Source organism: Falco punctatus, assembly GCF_963210335.1.
Source record: "Falco punctatus genome assembly, chromosome: 1".
Classification (NCBI taxonomy): Eukaryota; Metazoa; Chordata; class Aves; order Falconiformes; family Falconidae; genus Falco; species Falco punctatus.
The window spans coordinates 112,535,887-112,557,392 of record NC_137580.1 but is presented as its reverse complement, the minus strand read 5'-3'; the positions used below and the strand labels follow the sequence as shown (position 1 = coordinate 112,557,392).

Here is a 21,506-nt window from a genome sequence, read left to right as displayed (position 1 = left end):
GTGCAGGATTTAGCACCCCAAGTTAGGTGTCCTGCAGCAGCACTGAACCACAGCTGCTCCCACAGCTGGCAAGTAAGTAACTGTGCCACTGCCTGGGAAAAGGAACTGCAGCAAAATTATTTCAGACAAAAATTAAACCTCAACGCTCCTGGAGGAGACACATAGAAATACACTATTTTTATCCTCCTTGCCTTCTTTCCAGACGCTTAAATGTCATCGGACATACCACACACCGTAAAACCTTTGACCTTCTTTCAAGGAAAAACCAGTTAAACCTTCACTGTATCTACTGGTCCTTCTGTTCAGAGAGAAGCCAACTCAACTGAATACATTATCTTCCCCCCATTGACCAAAATTCCTATACGTGTAATTTCATATTCAAGCCTGCTGAAAAATGTAACACCCATCAGTGTTGCATTGAAACTGGAAACAAGTGGTGGAAACTTGTCTCACAGGCTTATAAAGCCACTTCCAGCAAGGCACAGGGCTGCATCAACAATGTGACCAAGCTGAACAAGAAAACTAAATTCTTCAGCTACCCAGATTACTCTCAGCAACTTGCATTTTAATATCCCTCACCTCTCCCTTTCGATAAGCTTACTGTGTTTGCAAATAAATAGAGGCTTTTCCTCTCCACACCTGCACCCTAAGGCCGCCTGCGTGCCCAATGCTCAGGGTGCCCCCGCCCCCCAGCTGAGACATCCGACTGGCCCACTTGCTCTGGCAAAGTGTGAAATGCAGCTGTTTTTCCCAAACGAAAATCAGTCTCCAAAAGCTTACCCCAGGTCTGCTCCTGCTGCTAAGTAACACCAAGGTGCTTCCACAGAACATGGCTGGTCAGAGCTTTGTTTCATTCTCTCCCCCACTTCCTGTCAAGGTCACATCCTCGCTCCTCCATCGATGAAGAAATGCACATTTCCATTTTCATTTGCTGACCCATTTATAAGCAGCATTCAAGGCAATTAAGGCCAGTTCACAGGGAAAAAACTGCGAATAAAACCACAACAAACTACACAGCAACTGAAAGATACCAACTTGAAACCAAACTTCTAAAAACCATCCAGCTTTTCCACCTGCACAGGACTTCTATCACCTCAGAGCAGAGACCGAGGACTCCCACGCTGAATCACTCAGAGGATTCACCGCGGAGTGCAACCTTCAGCTCCAGCAGCTCTGTAACCACCCCGGGATGAGGCACTGGGACTGCCGCCGAACCCCTGGAATGAACGACACCCCAAAGGTGCTTCTCCACAGAAGCTGCCCTCGGGAGGGGGTTCCGGCAGCAGGCAGGCTGCCCCGGCAGCGGCAGGACACGCAGCCGCACCGCCCGTGCAACCACGCGCCTCCAGCAGCGCACGAAACCCGCTCAGCAAACACAGACACCGTTAGTATAAAATCTCACTTCACCGTATCAACCAATAAACCCTCCGACTACTCTTAACTGTAACCAACTGCCTTAAAACCGCTGCGCATTTCCTCAGGCAAGCACAATTTCAATTAGAATTAAAGAAAAAGCTGGTGTGGAGCAAAATCTGAAGGGTGAAACACCAATAGCTTTTTTCAAAATAGTTTTAATTCTTGCATCCAAGGAAACAAAAACACATCTAGTTTTATATGCATTTAATAGTTTACCAATTGGTACAATAAGATTTTTTTAATATGCAGAAAACATGAATAAATTTTGTTTTACACAGTCTGAGAGCAACAAATCTTACTGTAAAACACAGAGCAGTATTATATACATTCCTTTACTGATTTTTTATTATTTTTTTTTAAATTGTGTCAATAGCTTCAGTTAACTCCTACAGTCTGGGAACTGTTTTCTCCAATTGCAACCTCTAACATCGTTCTTATGAAAAAATTCAACGTTTGCCTTCATGTCAATGTCAGGATCAACTTCTAAAACTTGAAGATTTTGCTAACTTATCTTCAGAATGAACTTGGGGAAGCCTGAGGAATAGGTAGGACAAGAAAGCAGCTACTTACATGACACAGTGGAAAGATAAAAAGGCCAGTTAAATCCAGTTGTGACTTGTAAATCCAACTCAACCTTTCCCGTTCCTAACATGTTTATTCCTACCTTTTTATGCACGTTTGCTTGCTAGAAGATTCTTGGTATTGACTTTTTAAAATACACTGGACTTCATGTACAGCTGGACAGCAAATAACTCATTCTAAGTGCGTTTTTCCTTCACTCAACTCAGTATTTTTTTTTAATAATCAAATCATTAAAAGGATTATCAAGCCACCACTGTCTACAAAAACAAAGTATAATCTTTTTCTTTTAAATAGCTTCCACGCGAGTCAAAAGCTATTTAAGAGTGATATTATCAGGCAGTTCACATAAAAACAGGAGGAGGCAAACAGGAGAAGCAGGGTACTGACAGTATAAGTAGACTGGGCTTGGTGAGTCTATAGCCAAAGCTTTCAAAATACTACAGTGCTCCACAGCCCTTGGACAACTTGCTAGCAACTAGATTTTTTTTTTCTTTTTAATTAGTGCCCCGGGCACATCATTGGTCACACCATACACAAAAGCAGGACGGTTTTTTTTTTTAATCTTCTAAAGTGCAAGATGCTATAAAACATCAACTTCCAGATTATGTCTAAACCACAATAAATGTTGCACTTTTTAGAATGCATCTAAGACTTCCTGGGCACATTACATTAGTGTGGCACTGGAATGTCTGTCTGGTTTTAAGCCAAAAGGTCTGTATTATCCATTTGGTAACATGGTCTATATATGGTTATTTTTAAGCGATGCCAATTTTAGTAAGGAAAGTGACAAAGCAGCAGTGAACCTCTTAAACCCGCTAATAAAATTCGTTTTGTAATCCAAACCAGTAACCTCATTATTGTAGTTATTATCACAGGAAAGGCACAGGATTAGCTGACAGGAAACATTGCAAACAGTGGAAAAAAGTTCAACACAGTGTAATATCACAGAGCGACGCTGCCGGAAACCCTCACAAACCCAACTCCTGTGTTGTGGCTTTCACTTTTTTGTCTAAACAGGGCTTTAACTTTTGATCCATTCAGGACCATCCCTGAGATTATTCACTGCTTATTAAAGGAGAAGGTTGCAAATTGCATTGCAGAAGTACTTCATAGAGTGTTTCACACAAGCAATTAAATGCTGCTTACATGACTTTAAGTTAGTCATCTGTCCTTGTAAATAGTTGTATGCTAAAGGGAAAAAATGCAGTAGACAACTTCCACTATTTAATAGGTACCTTTAATTTCTCATTCATGTTTATGAATTATGTACATGAGTGTGGTTTACTTTATACTTAAATAGAGTTTATAGGTCCTATCAGGAATTAAACAGATGTATTACTTTACAGTTGCAGATGCACTGAGGAATTTTAAGATGCACTATTTGTGTATCTGGAATTCTTGAATAGGACAAAAAGCAGCAAATTCTTCCAGTCCAAGCAGCTAACAAACAAAAAAAATACTTTATTTGTGCATGCTTAACTGCAGAAACACACACTGAAAATTACACAAAGCCACTGGATTTAAGAGATTAGCCTGAATCTTAAACTGGCTCCAAAAAACCCCCACATCAGAACTCCATTTCCTCCACCCCTTCCCAGAGGCAAGCCTGTGCCAGAACCCAGCACTGAACCCCGTCTCCTCACAGAAGAACGCATCCTTCTGTGCGTATCTGTAGGAAGTTAACCACCATACCCCTCACCCGTTTAGTGTGTACGCCCTCCAGCCAACCCTACGCTGGTCAAGGATTCTTATTTTTAAAAGGGACAGTTTTTAAAAGCCACATATTAAACAAAAATGAATAAAACAAAGCACAAATTCACCTGTTAAAACATCAGACTGGTACTTCTTCATAGCGTAAATTTTAAAGTGGATTTTTAAAAAGACCTGGTTAGTTTGGTAAGTATTGTAATTCTTAGTTATCTACAATGGAATTTGTCACAAAAATGCTGATTAAAATATTAATTTATAGTATTTTCAATCACTTCCGATCAAAATATGTAACTTTAGGGATATGCAAATTAAAAATTGTATACACCAAACAACAAAAATACTTATAACCAAGCTGGGCTAGTTTTGCTGATAGGATTTGGTTCTGTTTTACTTGATTGCATCATTCCTACAGATGGACTTCTATTTTGTTGATGGTGTTTTGTGTTTCTTTTAGAAGCCTGTATCAATCTGTATCTGCCATTATAATCTGATTTGCAAGGTATTTAGTGCTTTCTTTAAAGCATTTAAATACTGTATCCCAAGGTATTTCTCAATATGCAAACCACAGTACGTTTTTATTCGAGCCACATTGTCATGGGAAGGTAAGTATAAACTCATTTCCAAAAGGGTTTCCAAGGAGGCACTGAAGAAACCAAGAAACCTTTGTATACCCCAACCTCCTGCAAGTGAGTAAGAGGGAAGTGTACTTTGATACTGTTGTGTAATAGAAATTGCACATCTCTAACAAACATTGAAAGCAAACAGCAAGTTGTACCATGGCAGTCATTTGGGAGATTAAGCTCTACTGGAAATTAGATCACTAAATTCTAGTGGGATGGACTAGAACTCCTCCTGGAAGTTCACCTAGCATTTAAAAAAAAAAAAAAAAAAAAAAAAAAAAAAAAAGAAAAAAAAACAAACAAAAAATCCATTTAAACTTTGTTTAACAGCACAGATTAACCATTGAATGACCAAATAAAAAATAAATACATTTATCACATCAGCTGCTACTAAGATTTGTTGTCTTATTTCAGTTTTACAGTTAGTTATATAAATATACCAACCCTTGCGTGACAGGAGGCCAAAACAAGTGTATTCTGTTGATTTGGCAAATGTTTCATGACAAATATTCCAGAGTTTAATTAATTTCCATTAATTACATATAAGGTTCAGAAGATTCTGAATTGCAGCCTTATTATCTAGTATTCTTAGAGAAGATTTATTAAGCACACTTAAGTGATGTTACATAGATACACATTTCTGAAAGAGCCCTACAAAACTTTTCCCAAATGAGGTCACCAATTCAGGCACCAACAGACAGCAGAAAGAAAAACAGGTATAATTATCCAACATAGAACGACACTGTCAACTATTCAGTTAAGTGCCCTATTTCAATTATCCAACTTCTGCCTTCTTAGGTCTGATGTGACCAATGCCAGCCCATGTTCTTAAACCTATGGTACTTCTAGACAACGTATGTAAATTTACAGTATACAATTTGGATTCACCATGCATGAATACTTTGTGTGTAACATTTAATAAGCTCAATCTACATCCAGAATAATTTACATGAAAGGACAATATTTATTTAAACAGAGCTCAATGGGTAACCATGGTATCTGAGTGCATCCAGAGGAAAAAGGGGTCAAATGTGAATTCAATCAACGGCACTCCCACACTTTTACTGTTTGATCTACACTTCCAGTAACCACATATGGTGCCGTCTTGTGGAAATCTGCAAGGACAGAAAAACTTTCATTAAGAACAAATCCAGAACTTCGGAATTTTACACTCTCAATGAATGTCCTTACTTTTTCAAAAAAATTGTACCAGCTCAAAGACTAAATTTCAAAGCTCATACTGACTGTAGTTCTGAAGGCAAATTCTCTCATGCTATAATTTTTATACAGCATGAAAATCTACTTTCAGTTCAGTCATAAAGGAGCTTTCATGGAAAAGGAATCAAGGTACAGCTGTAACAGAGAGGAGTCCAAAGCATCTCAATTGATAAAACCCCTGAATACTGCCAGAAGACAGAACTTCATGTATTTACACAAGTAGTACTCAAGAATAAGAAATCAAGAAACTTGACTTTTTGCTGTAGACAGTACAGGCTGTGAGCTAGTATTAAAAAAAACCAATACTGAAGTGTATGGTTGCTTAGGAGATCCCAAAATATTTCATATATACAAATCAATTTTTGACTGGGTCAGCAGACAATACCGGAAAGTTTAACCAAGAGGAATTCAAAAGCTTCACTGTGTAGAAAGGGTTCAGCAGAGCAATCTGAACTGAAGCAGCCACTTCCAAGGTTAGCCAATACATGCTAATAGTTTAATGTTCTTCAGCTCCTAGCTTGTCTTTGCCCCTTTCTGGTCAGCTGTCTCCAGCAATTTAAGAGTGAAGTCAGAAACCCTGCATTTTGATTAGACCTCATTAGGTCTAGTTTCATTAGGAAACCTTAGTAGCTAATTTCAGGTTGACTGCAAACCCAATTTACACAGCTTTACTCAAGAAGCTATAAACTACCAGAGGAATACAGAGAAAAAAAGCAGCAGAAAAGACTCCAAAGTAAAGCTAGCTTTGTTGAATAGCAAGGGGTTGGTTTGTTTTGGTTTTGCCAGGGCAGGGGGTACTGAATGTCTAACAAGATCTGATAATACCAACCAGGAATGGCCAGGAATTCAAAGTATATTTTTCCTGACTGTTTTGATTTGCACACACCCCTGGTTTTGTTTCTGGGCAAGCATTTGCAACACAGCACTCCCCAAATGCCCACACACTCAGCGGTGAAAGGTTCCAGAACACCCTTGGCAGTTAACGTCTTTATCCAGTGTACAACACTGGCAAGAGAAGTGGAAAAATCCATCACACTCAAAATTCCCATCTGTCCTTATCTGACTAAAATACACAGAGCACAAAACTTCACTAGAATTCAAAACATGAACGTCTAGCTTGCTGCTCAACTTCAGTTTCAGAAGATGTAGAAAAATGTGTAGTTCTGGCTCTGCACTTTGCCCTAAGTGCTACAGAGTGATACATACCCAAAGAGGTAACAAAGTGTTCGTGCGCATTGAGGGTTTTCATGCATCGTTTGTTCTTGAAGTCCCAGACACGTAGAGTCTTATCATCAGCACAGCTCAAAATAAATTTTCCCCCAGAATGGAACAGAACGCCACGTACCCAGTTATCATGGCCCACCTTATGCATAAGGAGAAATCAGTGAACAGATGCATGTTTTAAGGCTAAGCATTCAACATTTTATGCTATGGCAAACTAAGTGACTCCTTGCCCTGTTCTGCAAGGATAGCATTTAGCTTTCTGAAACCTATTAGAACTCAAAAGTTTATCTTCAGTTGCCATTATTACGTCTATATCAGCACCACCAACAATGCGAGTTCCTGTCCTTGAAGGCAAACAAACAGAAGTCCTCATGTGCTACTCCCCACCCCCAGCACCAACACCAGTCCAGCCTGAACACAGGCTGGAAAACCACACTCCACAGCCTGCAGAAAGACCCACACACTGAAGGAACACAACATTTTACAGAAGACAATATTCTGATGATTATCAGTATTTCTGTAGACAAGCCAAGCTACTCATGACAGAGACTACACCACAGTGCTCCTGCATTTATACTTCGTATTTTGAGTTTCTTTGCATTTCTCAGCAACAAAGATCTGAAATACAGAAGCCATTAAAACTGTGTGTTTCCAGTGTTAATCCTACTTCAATAACTCTGGCTTCTCTTGAAAACGTTAACATGTCAGATAATTCATTCCATTAAAACTGGTTTTACATACACAGCTATGATTACCAGAAAAACACTAATGAACTTACAAGTGTCATAAGGCACATGCCAGTGCTAATGTCCCACATCTTAATGGTCTTGTCTCTGGATCCAGACAGCAGAAAAGGCCCAGGCTTGCCACTCTTCTTAGTCTACAGAAAATTATGTTTTAAGTTACAGCATAAGGGGGGGGGGGGGGGGAGAGGAGGGAGGAAGCAGATCCCTCCCAACTGCTGCTACTTAGTAGCTAAATTAGATCATAAGAAAGCTTACAGCTAACAAACACACAACGCCAAAGCTGAGTTTCACAGGTATTTTGTTACTAGTACTAGGAGAAATAACTTTAAAAAATGGCTGTATGCCCTGCTGATGCACCAAGCCAAATACTTTGAATCCACACTTGCCTACTGCAAGACATCCTCCGTTAGTAGTAAACACAGTTCAAGCAGAGTCATACAAGAGTCTGAAGTTCAGAAATACCTTTGCGTTCTCATTCTTCACAAAAAGTAATGAAGCAAGTTTAAGAATTTTTGGAAAGTCTGTACTCTGAACTTATTTCTATTTGTAACCATGCAAAGTACGAAAAGAGAGACTTAGTTCTCAGAACTTGAAATGTTTCAACTCTGAATTTAATGTTAACTTGCTCCTCGTTCAAAGCTAAGCACTGTAATGTGATGTGTACAGGTGAGGAGGCCAGCAGAGGGCAGGGGAGACACCACTTCAAGATAGCTAGGAAGTGAACATTTGGAATTCAGTTTTAATTGCTTTTAATTAAGAGATTATAAGGATTTCAAGGATGCAAGTAGAATTTGACTGAAATAATCTTCAAAATCCATCACTAGACAAGTGTATCTACTTTTCCCCTATGGTATTCCCATCCTTTCTGAGGAAGGGGGCAAGGCAAGAACGTTTAGGTTTTTTTAACTAGAAATTTGAGTTAATTTCTGGGTTTTTTTCTACGCTTTGTCATCCTTAGAAGGAATTTTTTGCTGACCTGTAGTAAGCCTTTCTCGAAGATGCAGTAAACTGAAGTAGAGAAGATGCATCCTGTGATCACACAAATGGAGATTTACTTTTGTTAAAGAATGCTTTCTCGTATCGTTAACTTTGTACACTAGGACATGGTGGCCAAAGCTTAATTCCAGCATAATACACCCAAAGCAGCTTCATTTCTGTGCTCCTGACTCACTACTTCTCACAGCTTTGTTGCTGAGCATCCTTATAATCTTCACTTTACACCAGGTAAGCTACCTTCCACATTTCTTTGCTGAAATACATGAAAGTAGTCCCACTTTCAACCTTCTCAGGTTTCACTTTCTTTACTGCCAAGATAGAGTCCTACTGTTAAAACACAAAAGCATGGATTCTACGAAGCCAAAATGGGGATTAACAGTACACCAAGTATACTCAGCAAAAAGTTCTCATAAACCTGTTGCATCTGTCAAGCACTTTGAGAACAAGCTTAGTTGTTCTAAATACTGTCCAGTAAGTTCTATATAGAGCATAGCCAGTAATCTTACTGTATGTGCTTATTTAATAGCATTGGAAACATTACCTCTGATCCCGTAGCTTCTGATATGGTGGTGTATGAGCTCTCAGGAGCCCAGGAGATGCATTCTACCACATGCTCATGTTCTCGGAGCTCAGCTTTGCATTCCTTTGTCGCTACCACCCAAACACGGACTGTCTGGTCATTAGAACAACTGGCAATTAAGGTGCCATCCTGGTTAGGCCGCACCATGCGCACCCATTCTCTGTGACCCGTGAAAGTCTTCACACAGTAACTATTCAAAAATAGAGAAATACAGCACGACTCAATTAACATGGTAATAAAACTGCTACACATATCTTTGAAATCTAAGGATGCTTGACCTACTAGAAGTTAAGATACAATATTTTAGCATGTACATATCCACCCTGGATAGTGATGTACAAGGCATAAAACAGTTCATAGAAAGGAAGCTGTCACGAGAAAGAAGTGACAGCTAAGAACTGTCAAATCTTTGTTAAGGTAGAAAGCAGGAAACTCAGGGGGAAATAAATCAAGTTGACACAACAGCTTGCATTAAATGAAGAACAAGTAGAGATTTAGAGGTCATTCAGATAGCCTTCATCTACTACTTTCAGCAAATGGATGGATTAAAGAGACAACTGATGAATGGAACAAGCAAGAAGGAAAAAGGAAACAAACAAAAAAAAAAAAAAAAATCAATCATCGGGAGACACCTTGATCTGTGTCAAGAAAGGTAATGGATTACTCCTCCGTCCTCTCATGCTCCCTTTAAACTTGTGGTTAGCCACTGAATTTATATTGCTACCCGAGTTACGGTGTTCTACCCTCATAGCTCCCAGAAAGATAAAGCCAGCTAATTTTAATTAGTCAGTACTAAAACCTAAACCCCTGTGCTTAATGATTTAAAGCAGAATCCTTAAGTGAATTACTCTGAATGGCAGAGTAGCACACCTCAATTCAAATATTTGCTGACATTCAAGATTTATGTGGCTCATTTCCTATAAATAGTGGCTTATGCTTGTTTTGTTTAGGGGCTGATGTTTAGCCAGAGGTGCACTTACCCTGTTTGGACTTCCCACATTTTGATAGTTTTATCTCTTGAGGCAGAAACTATATGATCTCCATTGGGCATGATGGCTACTGAAGAAACATTGTGATCGTGACCTAAAAACAAAATAAAACCTTTAAGTGGTACTGTAAGTTTTCAGAGTACACAGGACTTGCTGTTCATTTATCCTGGGCACATAGCTACAGCAGCTGTGCATGTTTTATGGAATAATCTTTACATGTAAAACTTCAGGGTTTATGAAATAATAATTTATATTTTTAGAAGCCACACAGTCCAGACATTGAGCATCCTTAAGATAGTTTCAAAAATTTCTTTAGAATGTTTAAAATCAGACATAACTGCAAGCAACACTTCTACAGAGTTACAAAAGCTGGTAGTTTGGAAGAGAGAGCTGCTACAGTGTCTGCCTTTAAAATTATCAGTTAGGTCTGACTACAGTATGCTGATGCACAATGCAGATATTTAAAAGGAAAACAGGTCTTCAGCAAAAGGCATGCCAAACCTCATTGCAGAAGCCTAATGCTAGAAGACTGAATGTTTCCAGACATCTGGTATTACGTTTTAATTAAACACTGTACTGCACTGATTCAAGAATCAGGTAAGAACCAACTGTACATACATGACAGCAACTTTATTACTGTTGAGATCCGAGAGGAAGATTATTAATGTCAAGTCAGCAAAACACATACAGATCATTTCCTTAACGCAAACTCCTTATGACCTCATGTATGTGGTTTCAACTCTTGACTTTACTCATCCCACAAGCAACGGGTCACAACATATAAAGGGAGGTAACACACTCTGTAAAGACTAGTCATTTTCAGTATTACGAAAAAGTAGAACTTACACTTTCCAAAGTGGCAAACGTTAGAATTAATTGTTTTGAGATTTTAGTATTACCCAGAACAAGCTCCTGGGTAGGGGCTTTTTGGCAAGTCCAGTCTGTAAGCCTGACTGTAACAATCTGTATATAATTCATGCACTTGTCTATGTTTAAGCTCTGCAATTGTCCCTACCTAAATTGCTGGGATTAGAAACGAATCTTCTGAGATCAGTAGTTTAGAGCATATGTAATTTCTCAACAGATTAGAGGCATTAAACAGCTTCCTTTTTTTCATCTGGAGATCCAATGTTCTTTTTTGGAAAAAGGTATAACCAGTAAGCTCACTAGTAAGTTGCTTTTCTCCTTGTATTGGCAGCTACACTGCATCTTGCAAGCCATGTACCTACAATGTACAACTTCACAATTTTCATTTCCACTTTTTCCACTAAGAACTTGGCGCCCCTGATGAACTCCTACTAAAAAGCAATCAAGTATCTGAAGTGTCAGACAATATGCAAGTATAGTACTTTACAACTCACTGAAAAGATAATTTCTTTCTTTTTACCTGAAACTGAGGTAAAGGGATATAACTAGCAACACACATGAAGCCAGTTCACCCACACTCATGTTAAAACATACAGTTCACTAAAAAAAAAATACACATATTGCATGTGTATTCACACAGAAGTCTTTAAAGGCAAAAAAACCCAACCCAACCCTGTAGCTCTATTTTCTTGCTATCAGCCAGCTGCAATGTCTGTTCCTCCTCTACAACAGTGTTCTGTGGTGTTTAAAGAACTGCATGCACAAAAGTCAACAGCTTTATTTTCTTTGGTACATATGTGTGTCTGTGCGCATTTATTTTCGCAAGTTTCAAATATTCTCTATTCCCACTCACCACTTCTACAAGAAGATACTAAAAGCAAGACAAGCAGCAGTATAAAAATGCTTTTAGATCAGGACTATATAATAGTTTCTGTCAATATCCAAATCTTATAGCTTTGGTTGTTTCTCTTGCACATTTTTTTCTATGGCTTTTGAGCCTAATGCAAAAGGCATGTTCATTTGAAATCAAACATGAAGCAGAACACTGCACAGTATATACAGAACACCTTTTGCAATAATGGCTTCCCTCCTGAAGCAGTACATCAGGGAACTAGAGGGGTAAAGAATATAATTTTTTACTGATTTGAAGGCACAGTTTTATTGTGTAGCAAGCATTTAATTTTTAGCACTAAACCCTTCTAACTGCCATTTCAATATCATTATGGGATGCTTCCCATAGCATCATGCATAGCAGATTTGAGATGGTATTTCAGTCATAGACACTAAATATGTACCTTATTTACAGAGCACTCAAAGCATCAAAATATCCCCCCTCCCTCTTTCTTTTGAACAATACTCTGGTATATAACCCCTTTCTGCATCAGCAGTTTTCCTGGATAAAAAAAAAATTATCTCTTCACTTTACAGACTGCTAAATCAATTCCCTTTATACCTTACCATGCATAGTTCTGATGCACTCAAAGCCCTGGAAATCCCATAGCTTAATGGTCATATCAGCAGAACAGGAGGCCAATAGTTTGCCAGTGTGGTCAAAGGAAATATCTTGCACAGAGTCTGTATGCCCCTTAAGGGTTCGTTCAAAGTCTCCTGTCTCATAATCCCATACCTGACAAGTGAACAGAAAATCTGTTAACAGCAACCTATTACTCTTTGTATTCTCCAGCCTTACATTTACACTCTGCAGGCCAGTCTGGCACCTTATTCAATAATTGAGCAAGAAACAGCCAGCCCTAAAAAGCCTAACAGCATAGAAGAGTAAGCATTATTTTTTTATGATTTTGTTACTTACAAATTAACTGAATTCATGCATCTTGAAAGCTGTTTTTTTGCTTACTTAAAGCATTATAAACACAGTAGGAAAATAAGTTTCATTGTATCTAAAAGTCTTAATACCCAATACACTTAAAAATGAAGATCAATTTAGAAAACACTGGACAGAACAAATCCACTTTTGTACAGACTGTTTTTCTCCATCCCCTTCTATGCTGGTTCCCTAACTTCAGCAGTACAGCCCATTTTCAGTTGCTGCGGAAAGTATCGTGTTTAACAATCCCCCCCACCCTCCCTTTCCCAAGCTTTACTGTGGCTTCAGAATGTACTTGCTGTTGCAGAACTAAATAGCAAATATTCTGCATACTGAACAGCAATATTCAGAATGCACGGGTTTAGGGATGATAATCCAAACCACTCTGAAGAGTTTGATAGGCACACATTAGTAGATTATGGAATTTGTCAGAGATTAAATAAATATTTGCAGTTAACAAGTGCAATGTAGCATGAAGTCCCCAATCTCACCTCCTAATTAAGTCATCGTCTATCATGTAACTGCAAACAAAACAAGCTCCTACAGATTGTATTCTGTTGCAAGTACAAAGACATTTCATTTTAAATATCCTAAGCAAACAAACAAAACCAGCCAAAAATCCACCACCAAAAAACTAACAACAAAAAGAACCCACCATCCCAACAGACTGCAATCATTGAGAATGCAACAGTCAGAAATTAAGCTACACAGCTTGACTTCAAGAATAAGGAAATTTATCCAGTATACCCGTAAGAGGGAGCAAAACCAAAGCTAATTACACTCCCCTATAACAGCTAACATGCACAGAGCTGTCACTGTTTCAGCTGGCCCCGTCTGCTTGAAGGAAAAAAAAAAAAAACACACACAAAAAAACCAACCAGTGATCTATGTTCAAGTCTGTCACAGAAAAAAGAACAGATTAAAGCTTTTAATGAACTAGATCTGGCTGACACTTTTTAATCTTTTCTGAGAGGTGGCCACCATTAGAACTTGCATTTTTAAGCACACTGCTTAATACACTACACAATGTTTTTCAGAACAACACTTTTCCAAATAGCTTTCAAACCAGCGTAGAAAAGAACAATGAAGTATCCTTTATCAGGATAATTCCCTTAAATTATGACAATCAAACAACCACAAAACGCACAATTACATCATTATTGGATGCTAAAGTAAGAAACTACTTGCCTACTATAAGAAGTCTCTTCATGCCACTGTACATTGCAACAAAGGCCTATGAACACAATTTAAAGCTACTGAAAGTCACAGGGACTTGACGGGACATGCATGTCCTGCTTAGAATAAACGGGAAGAACTATTCTTCAGTTAAGAATACAGCTGCATAACCACTTTAACTCAGCTTTAAGAATAATCACTTCAGATGACTTGAGGCAACTGCCTTCATCATCATCACATCACTACTCTACGCCATTCCTCCTCTACTGAGCAGTCAAAATGCATTCTTCCCCCACCAATCCTTTATCTTTCTCCAGTCTCTAAATCCACATTGCCTTAATTATGTTTTCCTCAAGCCAAAGGACAGTAAAATACTCTTGAAGATATTAACTGGACCAGCATAAAACTTAAACTTGTAGATTACATAGCACATCATACTTGAAAGAACTGTCCCTAAGGAAGCTAAAGCAGAATCTCAACAAACAATTTTCCATCAGTACAACACATGTCCAGCTTGAAGAACTGATGTTAAATATTACACATCCTCTGACTGGCTTAGTTTAATTTTCTCTAGCAAACACATACCTTTATTGTGGCATCCTCTGAAGCAGAGACCATAACACTGAAAACTGGATGGAAAATTACTCGAGTGACAGGACTCCTATGTCCACTCAATGCATACTTCTCTGGAGGACGAGGAATCCACTCTTTAGGGTCTCGTTTCTGACCAAGAGGTCCACCTGATGTAAATTCTTCCTTAGCTTCATTCAGCTTCGATTCTAATTCCATTACCTAAGTTTGTGAATTTAAAGAGAGCATTCATTTCTAGTTTATACAAGATCTAATTCACCTTCACTCAATAATTCAAATACTAACTGGCTCCCAAACTCGCAGTAAGGCAAAGATTGCGTGCATCCAAACTGATTACCAACATTCAATAGTGCTGGTGTTCCTAAAAGTCAAATCTAAACTAATCATTTATCCTTTAATAATTAAATCATTAATCATTTATTCTCCTACAACTCCCCAAATATTCTAACAGGAAAAAAGTTCTACAAAATCACGTTCATTCAAATGCTGTACAAATACGTGAGAAGTACTATTTTGAAGGCAGTTGTGTTACCAAAAAGGAATGCTACTACTACAATAATTTTTTGTGTCCCTGAGATGGCATGCATGTTAACCAAGAGCAGGGAAACTGAAAGTGTAATAAATCCCTAGATATATTAACCTTCACAATAGATAGGTCTTTATTGTTTACACACTGTGGGGGTTTTCTTGGGGGTTTTTGTTTTGTTTTTGTTTTGGTTTTTTTTGCTTTTAATACACTCTAGATCCATTGAAGCATTACTAAAAAGAGTTTTGTACTGTCTACTTGCAGCAGAATCACTTGCTCTAATGCAGTGGAGTTAATGGTTTCTTCCCTTTAACATAATGGCCAAAGACAACTGTCAGCCCAGGTTTTTACCTTCTTTCTAAACCAGTCAAGCCTTCTGGACACAGCTGTTCAGTCCCTCCACTCTCAAACTGCCTTAAGGCACCTCTTTCCTTTCCAGCTTCAGAGACTGCACACGTGCAATCCATAAACCAAAGTCAAGAAATTTTTGTAAAGAGAGGATGACTCTTCTAGCAGAGGCAGACAAAACATTTTCTACAATGTGGATTCAGCTCATTCACTACTCAAGTCCTCAAAATTCATCTTTGAGGCATCATTTTCTAAACCCTGCATTTGTCTGACACGGAAAATACGTAACATTCTGTTCAGTGATGAATGTTTGCTTTCAGTCATAGCTTTTTATACAAGTAAATCCATCAAATCTCTACTGACCTTCTTTTGTAATCTTATAACAGATGTCCATTTTTTTTCCAGAAGTCCAGCATATTTCTTATCTAACTCTTCATTCTAAGAAGAAGCATTTAAATAAATTAATAAATTCTACTTCTAAAGCCTGTAGAAATGTTTCTTCAAAGGCAACATAAACCGCTCATTTTAATAAAAATCTCCTGACCATAGAAAGAGGAATTAAAAAGACTAAAATGTTTTACTAGTTAAACAGAACAACCATGCTTCAAATTTTAATAGCTACAATTTACATACACAGAAAAGAACATATTTTAAAATATGATTTTTAATTAAAAATACTGCAGCACTACAGATTACTATTGCTAGATTCTGCAAATAAAATCCAAAAACTAGGACTACACTGTTAGCAATGCTGTTTTCCATCTTCATTATTTAAAAAGCTTTTTAAGTGCTCTGCATATCCAAGAATGTTGTGTCATATTTTGCTACAAGATTCCGCCCATCCCTCTGCTCAACCAGCTCTTACAAAAAACAACAGCAGACAGCACTCACTGACTTTAAGGACCAAGATGTATAGAACTGGTAACCAGTTTCTGTAAGATAGCCTCCTTTTTCAAATCCATCAACTAAAGCATTAAGAACTAACGAACTGCTATCCTCAGAGTTAAGTGTGCTAGCACTATTACTCTTCAACAGCACAGTGCACTTTTTCTCTCACAGAAGCACATGCTGTTTGACAATGGCAGCCAGCTGTCAAGAGTAGGATTACATATGCTCCATCTCACTTCAAGACCAGTTAGCCCAAACTAACTGATTTTTTTATTTTTTTAAACTTGGTTGTAGTTAACCTCAAATTACCACCACAATATTGCATTACCTTCAGTGTTACCACAATGTGCTACCTTCCCAAAGCCAAACTTTAAGTCAACTCTCCCTGCATCTTTACTTCATAACTGAAGCAGAAAGTAGACTATACACCTGCCCTACTGAACACCGCCTCAGATACTGGAGAAATCAACACTGATTTTGCAACACTAATGAAACTTTAATGAAGAATAATTTTTTTCCGCTAAGTATTTTTCTCCTTCGGGCTCTAAGGAATAGTTGAGGCACAACAATGAACAACTGATGTTACTGTAAAAGCCAGAGGATTACTATGGGGTTTTTTTCCCCTCCCACCTATTAACACAAGAAAGGGGAAGTAAAACAACACAGAAAAACAACCAACATCAGAGGCACAGAAGAGCAATTAAATGCTGCACATTTTCTTTCTGTGTACAAAATGACAGTCTAATACTAGAATAATTCTAAATTACACGGAGAACAACTAAGGCATGGGGGAAATAACAATGCCATAGCTTACTCCATAAAAGCTCTGAGGACTGGCTACCTCAGTCAGAGACCAGGTGTTAACCTACTGCTTCAGGGGCATTTGTACAAGCTGGAGTTATCTGCAGGAATAATCAATACAACAAATGAAATTCCTCTTTGGAGAGCTACACCTGAATCCTTCCAACTTACTGAATTAAATGACCAAAAAAAGTTAAATGCAGAAATTTAGTACAGCGCCATCCAATTCAGATTTTCTTGCTAGAAAGCAATGTGGAACTTCTAGCAACTGCATTTTCTATTTCCCTCAGGACCATCTAGCCTATTTAGATTGCCTTTTTAACCTTTGGGAAGAGAACTTAATTAGGCTGATAGATAAGTAAGATAAGGGAACGGTATTAGGATTTTCAATTATAAGTATGGTATTTCAATTTGTTATTTCTACCTATTTATTAGATACTGAAAGCAGATTGAAGAAATTAAGTCAAATTTCAGCCAAGCATTTTGGAAAAAGAACAATGCAAGATTCATAATAAAGGCAAGGATTTATCAAAAGTCAGCACACAGAAGTGGATTACTCAGTCCAGCTCTATCCAGAGAAACAAATTCAGATAAAGTGGACGCCTCCTATGCTAATAAATAGCAAGTTTAAAAATTATATCAAGAATCATCTGTTACAAAAGCAAACCAACTGAATTAAGTTGCAAGAAATGAGTGGTCTAAGTCACTAGCATCTGTAGAATCTAACAAAACAGAGTTGCTTACCAGAGCTGATCAACTTATATTAACTATTTAGGCTTGCCCTCTTATTATACGGTTAACCAACTGATACGCAACAGTTCCAGGCAATGACTTAACTACTGACCCAATTCCAATCACAAAGTAGACTTCCACCATTTGCTCTGTATGATAAATGAGAGGACAAAAGCAATCCTGTTTTGTCTTCCTATTTCTTAAACATTACCATGTGAAATCAAGCTCCAAAGCTGCACAGTCTTAGACCATTTCAAATCTGGTTTGATTTGAAGTCTTCAGTTTTCTGTTTTTGGACTGCAGAAAGTTTATGCTTTGTGATAATAAGCACAGTTAAGGAAATGAGTTACAAGGAGGGGAAAAGGGGATGGACGCAACAGCAGGAAACAGAAATTAAATGTGTTAAAATTAAGCACAAAATAGTGCTTAATTTATTAAGCACAGAATGGTCCAGGTAACAAAGGACCTCTTGAGATTATTAAGTCCAAACTGCCTCCTCAAAGCAAGGTCAGCTGGAGCAGACTGCCCAGGACTGTGCCCAGGGGGGGTTTGAACATCTCTGAGGACAGAGGCTCCGTAGCCTCTCTAGGCAACCTATTCCAGTGTTCAATCACTCCCACAGTAAAAAAAATTACATTGTTCACATTGAATTTCCTGTTTCTGCCCACTGGCTCTTGTCCTGTCACTAGCATCAATGAGAAGAGTCTAGCTCTGTAATCTTCACACTCCCATCAAATCACAGAATCATAGAATGGTCTGGGTTGGAAGGGACCTTAAAGATCATGTAGTTCCACCCCCCTGCCGTGGCAGGGACACCTTCCACCAGATCAGGTTGCTCCAAGCGCCGTCCAGCCTGGCCTTGAACACGTCCAGGGATGGGTGTCCACAGCTGCTCTGGGCAGCCTGTGCCAGTGTCTTACCACCCTCATGGTAAAGAATTTCTTCCTAAAAGCTAATCTAAATGTACCCTCTTTTAGGTTTTAGGTTCGGGTTTTTTAGATATTTATGAACAATGGTAAGATCCCCCTCAAGCCTTCTCTTCTCCAGGTTAAACAGTGCTGGCTCTCTCAGCCTCTCCCCACAATGCTCTAATCCCATGTGGAGTGGCTGGAGTAAGCCCAGTGAAGGGCCATGTCTCTTTTTTTTTTTTTTAATACCATGTTTTATCCCCCTGCTTTATCCTTTCATGTTGAATTATGTAGGCCCTCTTAGGACTTGGATCATTAAAAGACCATTACAGGAAAAACTCTGCATTGTACAGATGAGTGGTAGCTAGACACAAAAGAGATATTAAAAACCTGCTTAAGTCATTAGTTGAAGATGAAGGTAAGAGTTTTGCTGAGAAAATGACAAGTCACCCAATGATTATTTCTTAATTTTATGACAAGGCAATAAACTGTATGAGTTTACAATCTCCAGTTCCAAAACTGCATGAGCTAACAGGCAGATAATGGATACACATGCTTAGAATGGATGCAAATGCCATAAAATTATCAACTCTTTACTTAAAATATCTGTGAAGAATCTTGTTTGAACTCACCACATCTAACTCAGCTTCCTTTTTAAAAACCGAATATGCCTCTTCATAGCCGTTAGAACGAAGGTAATCTGCTATTGCTCGATTTCTAAAAAAAAAAAAAAACAAGGAACAGTATCTTCAGCCACAATTCTGAACAAGAGTAGAATTGGTTCAGACTTTAAAAAAAATGTTATTCCAGCTAAACCTGAATAAAATGCTCAGTTCAAGAGAACAAGTCTTAGCTTTGTTTTTCAGATGACACAGTAACTTCTAGTTAGATTACAGAAAGGGATACTGCCTCTGACCAAAATGTACAGTGATTCAAATTTTACATTATTTTTCAAATTATTCCACGCTTTGACATAAGACAATTACCAAAGTAACCTGTCTTGAACCTCTCCCAAGACAAGATGCATTAGTTTTGGACCTACTCATAAAATGTCATTATTTTCAGACTTCAACAAGCAGTTAGCACCTTCTGTTTTAAGAGAACAGAACTAAGAAACCCTGCATTTTCAAAATTTATTTCAAATGGATAAATATTTTCAAGTTACACAACCAAGAAAGCCTGCTTAAAAGAAGTAAGCTCAATGTTCTAAAGCAACTTAAAGGTAAAATTACTTTCAGTTACTTTATAAGCCTCCAGATTTTGTTTTCTTATTATCACTTTCTTGGGAAGGGATATGTGTGTGTATACTTAAACACGGCATGGGGGAGAAGACATAAACATACTACAGTATTAAAGTAAACTGATACACAGACACTTTTTTAAAACAAAAATCAGTCTCACCTACACAAGGCAATCAAGAGAAAATGAATACCCTTTGATAGTTGAAGAAAGAAGTAATAATGATTTTTTGTTCTGAAAAGAATTTGCTTTCCGTATGAAAATTCATCCTATGGCTTGTATCACATTCTTCTTTCCTATCTTTTACATGTATTCAATCTCTCCTCGGACATTCAACTCTAAATATAACTCTGCATTCAAGCAAAATTTTCAAATTTCTCCACATAAACAACATACACTAAAATGAAGTATTGCCTCACCAGACTACTAAAGTAAATCCTAAGTCTCCAGTCATTTCACATTTCCATTCATAACAGTTCATTACTTCCATCTCCTCATTAATGCATGCACTCTCTGAAGTTTTGCCAGAAAAAAACTTCAGAGAATTGCTTAAAAAAAAAAGGAATCATAATCTTGAATGTGTTTAAACCCTAGAGTGTCTCCAAATATAATGAGCAAACAGTTGTAAAAATCAAAATTTGAAGGTAACTTCCACTCTAAGAAGTAGAACAATGGTATTTAAGTATACAAAACAAAAAAGTAAAACGCATACTATACTTAATACAAAGGGGGTTGAATCATTACTGGAAAAGTGAAGAATCTGCATTAAATAATACAGAGAGAGCTTACCATGGACAAGAGAGACACCAAATGCTAAATGATACTAGGTCCATACTCTTAAAAAGAATAAAAACCAAAACCCAAATCCAAACTTAGTATCTAAGTTTATGAAACTGGGTATCATGCAACACATTGCCATCCTGATGGCTACCCACCGCTTGCTCTTTCATGATTTATGATAGAAGAGAAAGCAAACTAACGCATGGAACTTGACAGCCTACTCCTAAGTCTTAAAAACAGGAAAGAAACCCGTATCTTAAATTGATTTAAGATGGATTTTTTTGTGAGGTGGGGTTTTTTTATTATTTTAGCTGATTGGGTTTTGGTTGCTTTTCTTTTTTTCTTCTTTAAATATACCCTCCATTTTAAATACAATTTAAGGAATCAAAGAAAGATTGTAATCACAATGTAGCACATTCTGATCAGATCCTTATCTATACTCAGGAGTAAAACAGCAAAAAAGTGTCAAAATTTACACAAGGTAGACGCAGAATTTACAAATCAGTTTGGAGCCTATATTGCAATGTGCTTGCTGCTTACTGTAATCCTTTCGTAACTTTGTGACTGAAGTCAAAACAAAATAGATAATAAATTATAGTGAATTTAAGAATCCAATTTTTATGCCATTGATAACTTTGAAATGATATTTCACCATTTCACGATTCTATTACCAAATGCCAGAGGTTGTATCAAAAATAGGACTACAGAAATCTAAACCATAATGCATGGTACTTGATCAGCATG

The 21,506-nt window shown here is 37.8% G+C and overlaps 1 protein-coding gene across 3 annotated transcripts in view; it reads right to left on the bottom strand.

Annotated features, from left to right (window-relative positions):
- Positions 1-1,605: 1,605 nt before the first annotated feature.
- The window catches only part of PAFAH1B1 (platelet activating factor acetylhydrolase 1b regulatory subunit 1), a 38,108-nt gene continuing 18,207 nt past the window's right edge, over positions 1,606-21,506 (bottom strand). For all 3 annotated transcript variants that reach the window (XM_080397870.1, XM_080397871.1, XM_080397872.1), the window contains exons 3-11: positions 19,376-19,460; positions 15,778-15,852; positions 14,535-14,741; positions 12,407-12,575; positions 10,073-10,175; positions 9,054-9,282; positions 7,549-7,650; positions 6,753-6,909; positions 1,606-5,443 (exon numbers count right to left, since the gene is read on the bottom strand). In XM_080397870.1, the coding sequence (XP_080253996.1) occupies positions 5,370-5,443; positions 6,753-6,909; positions 7,549-7,650; positions 9,054-9,282; positions 10,073-10,175; positions 12,407-12,575; positions 14,535-14,741; positions 15,778-15,852; positions 19,376-19,460 (1,201 nt within the window). In that variant the 3' untranslated portion in view covers positions 1,606-5,369. The remainder of the gene's footprint in view (positions 5,444-6,752; positions 6,910-7,548; positions 7,651-9,053; positions 9,283-10,072; positions 10,176-12,406; positions 12,576-14,534; positions 14,742-15,777; positions 15,853-19,375; positions 19,461-21,506) is intronic.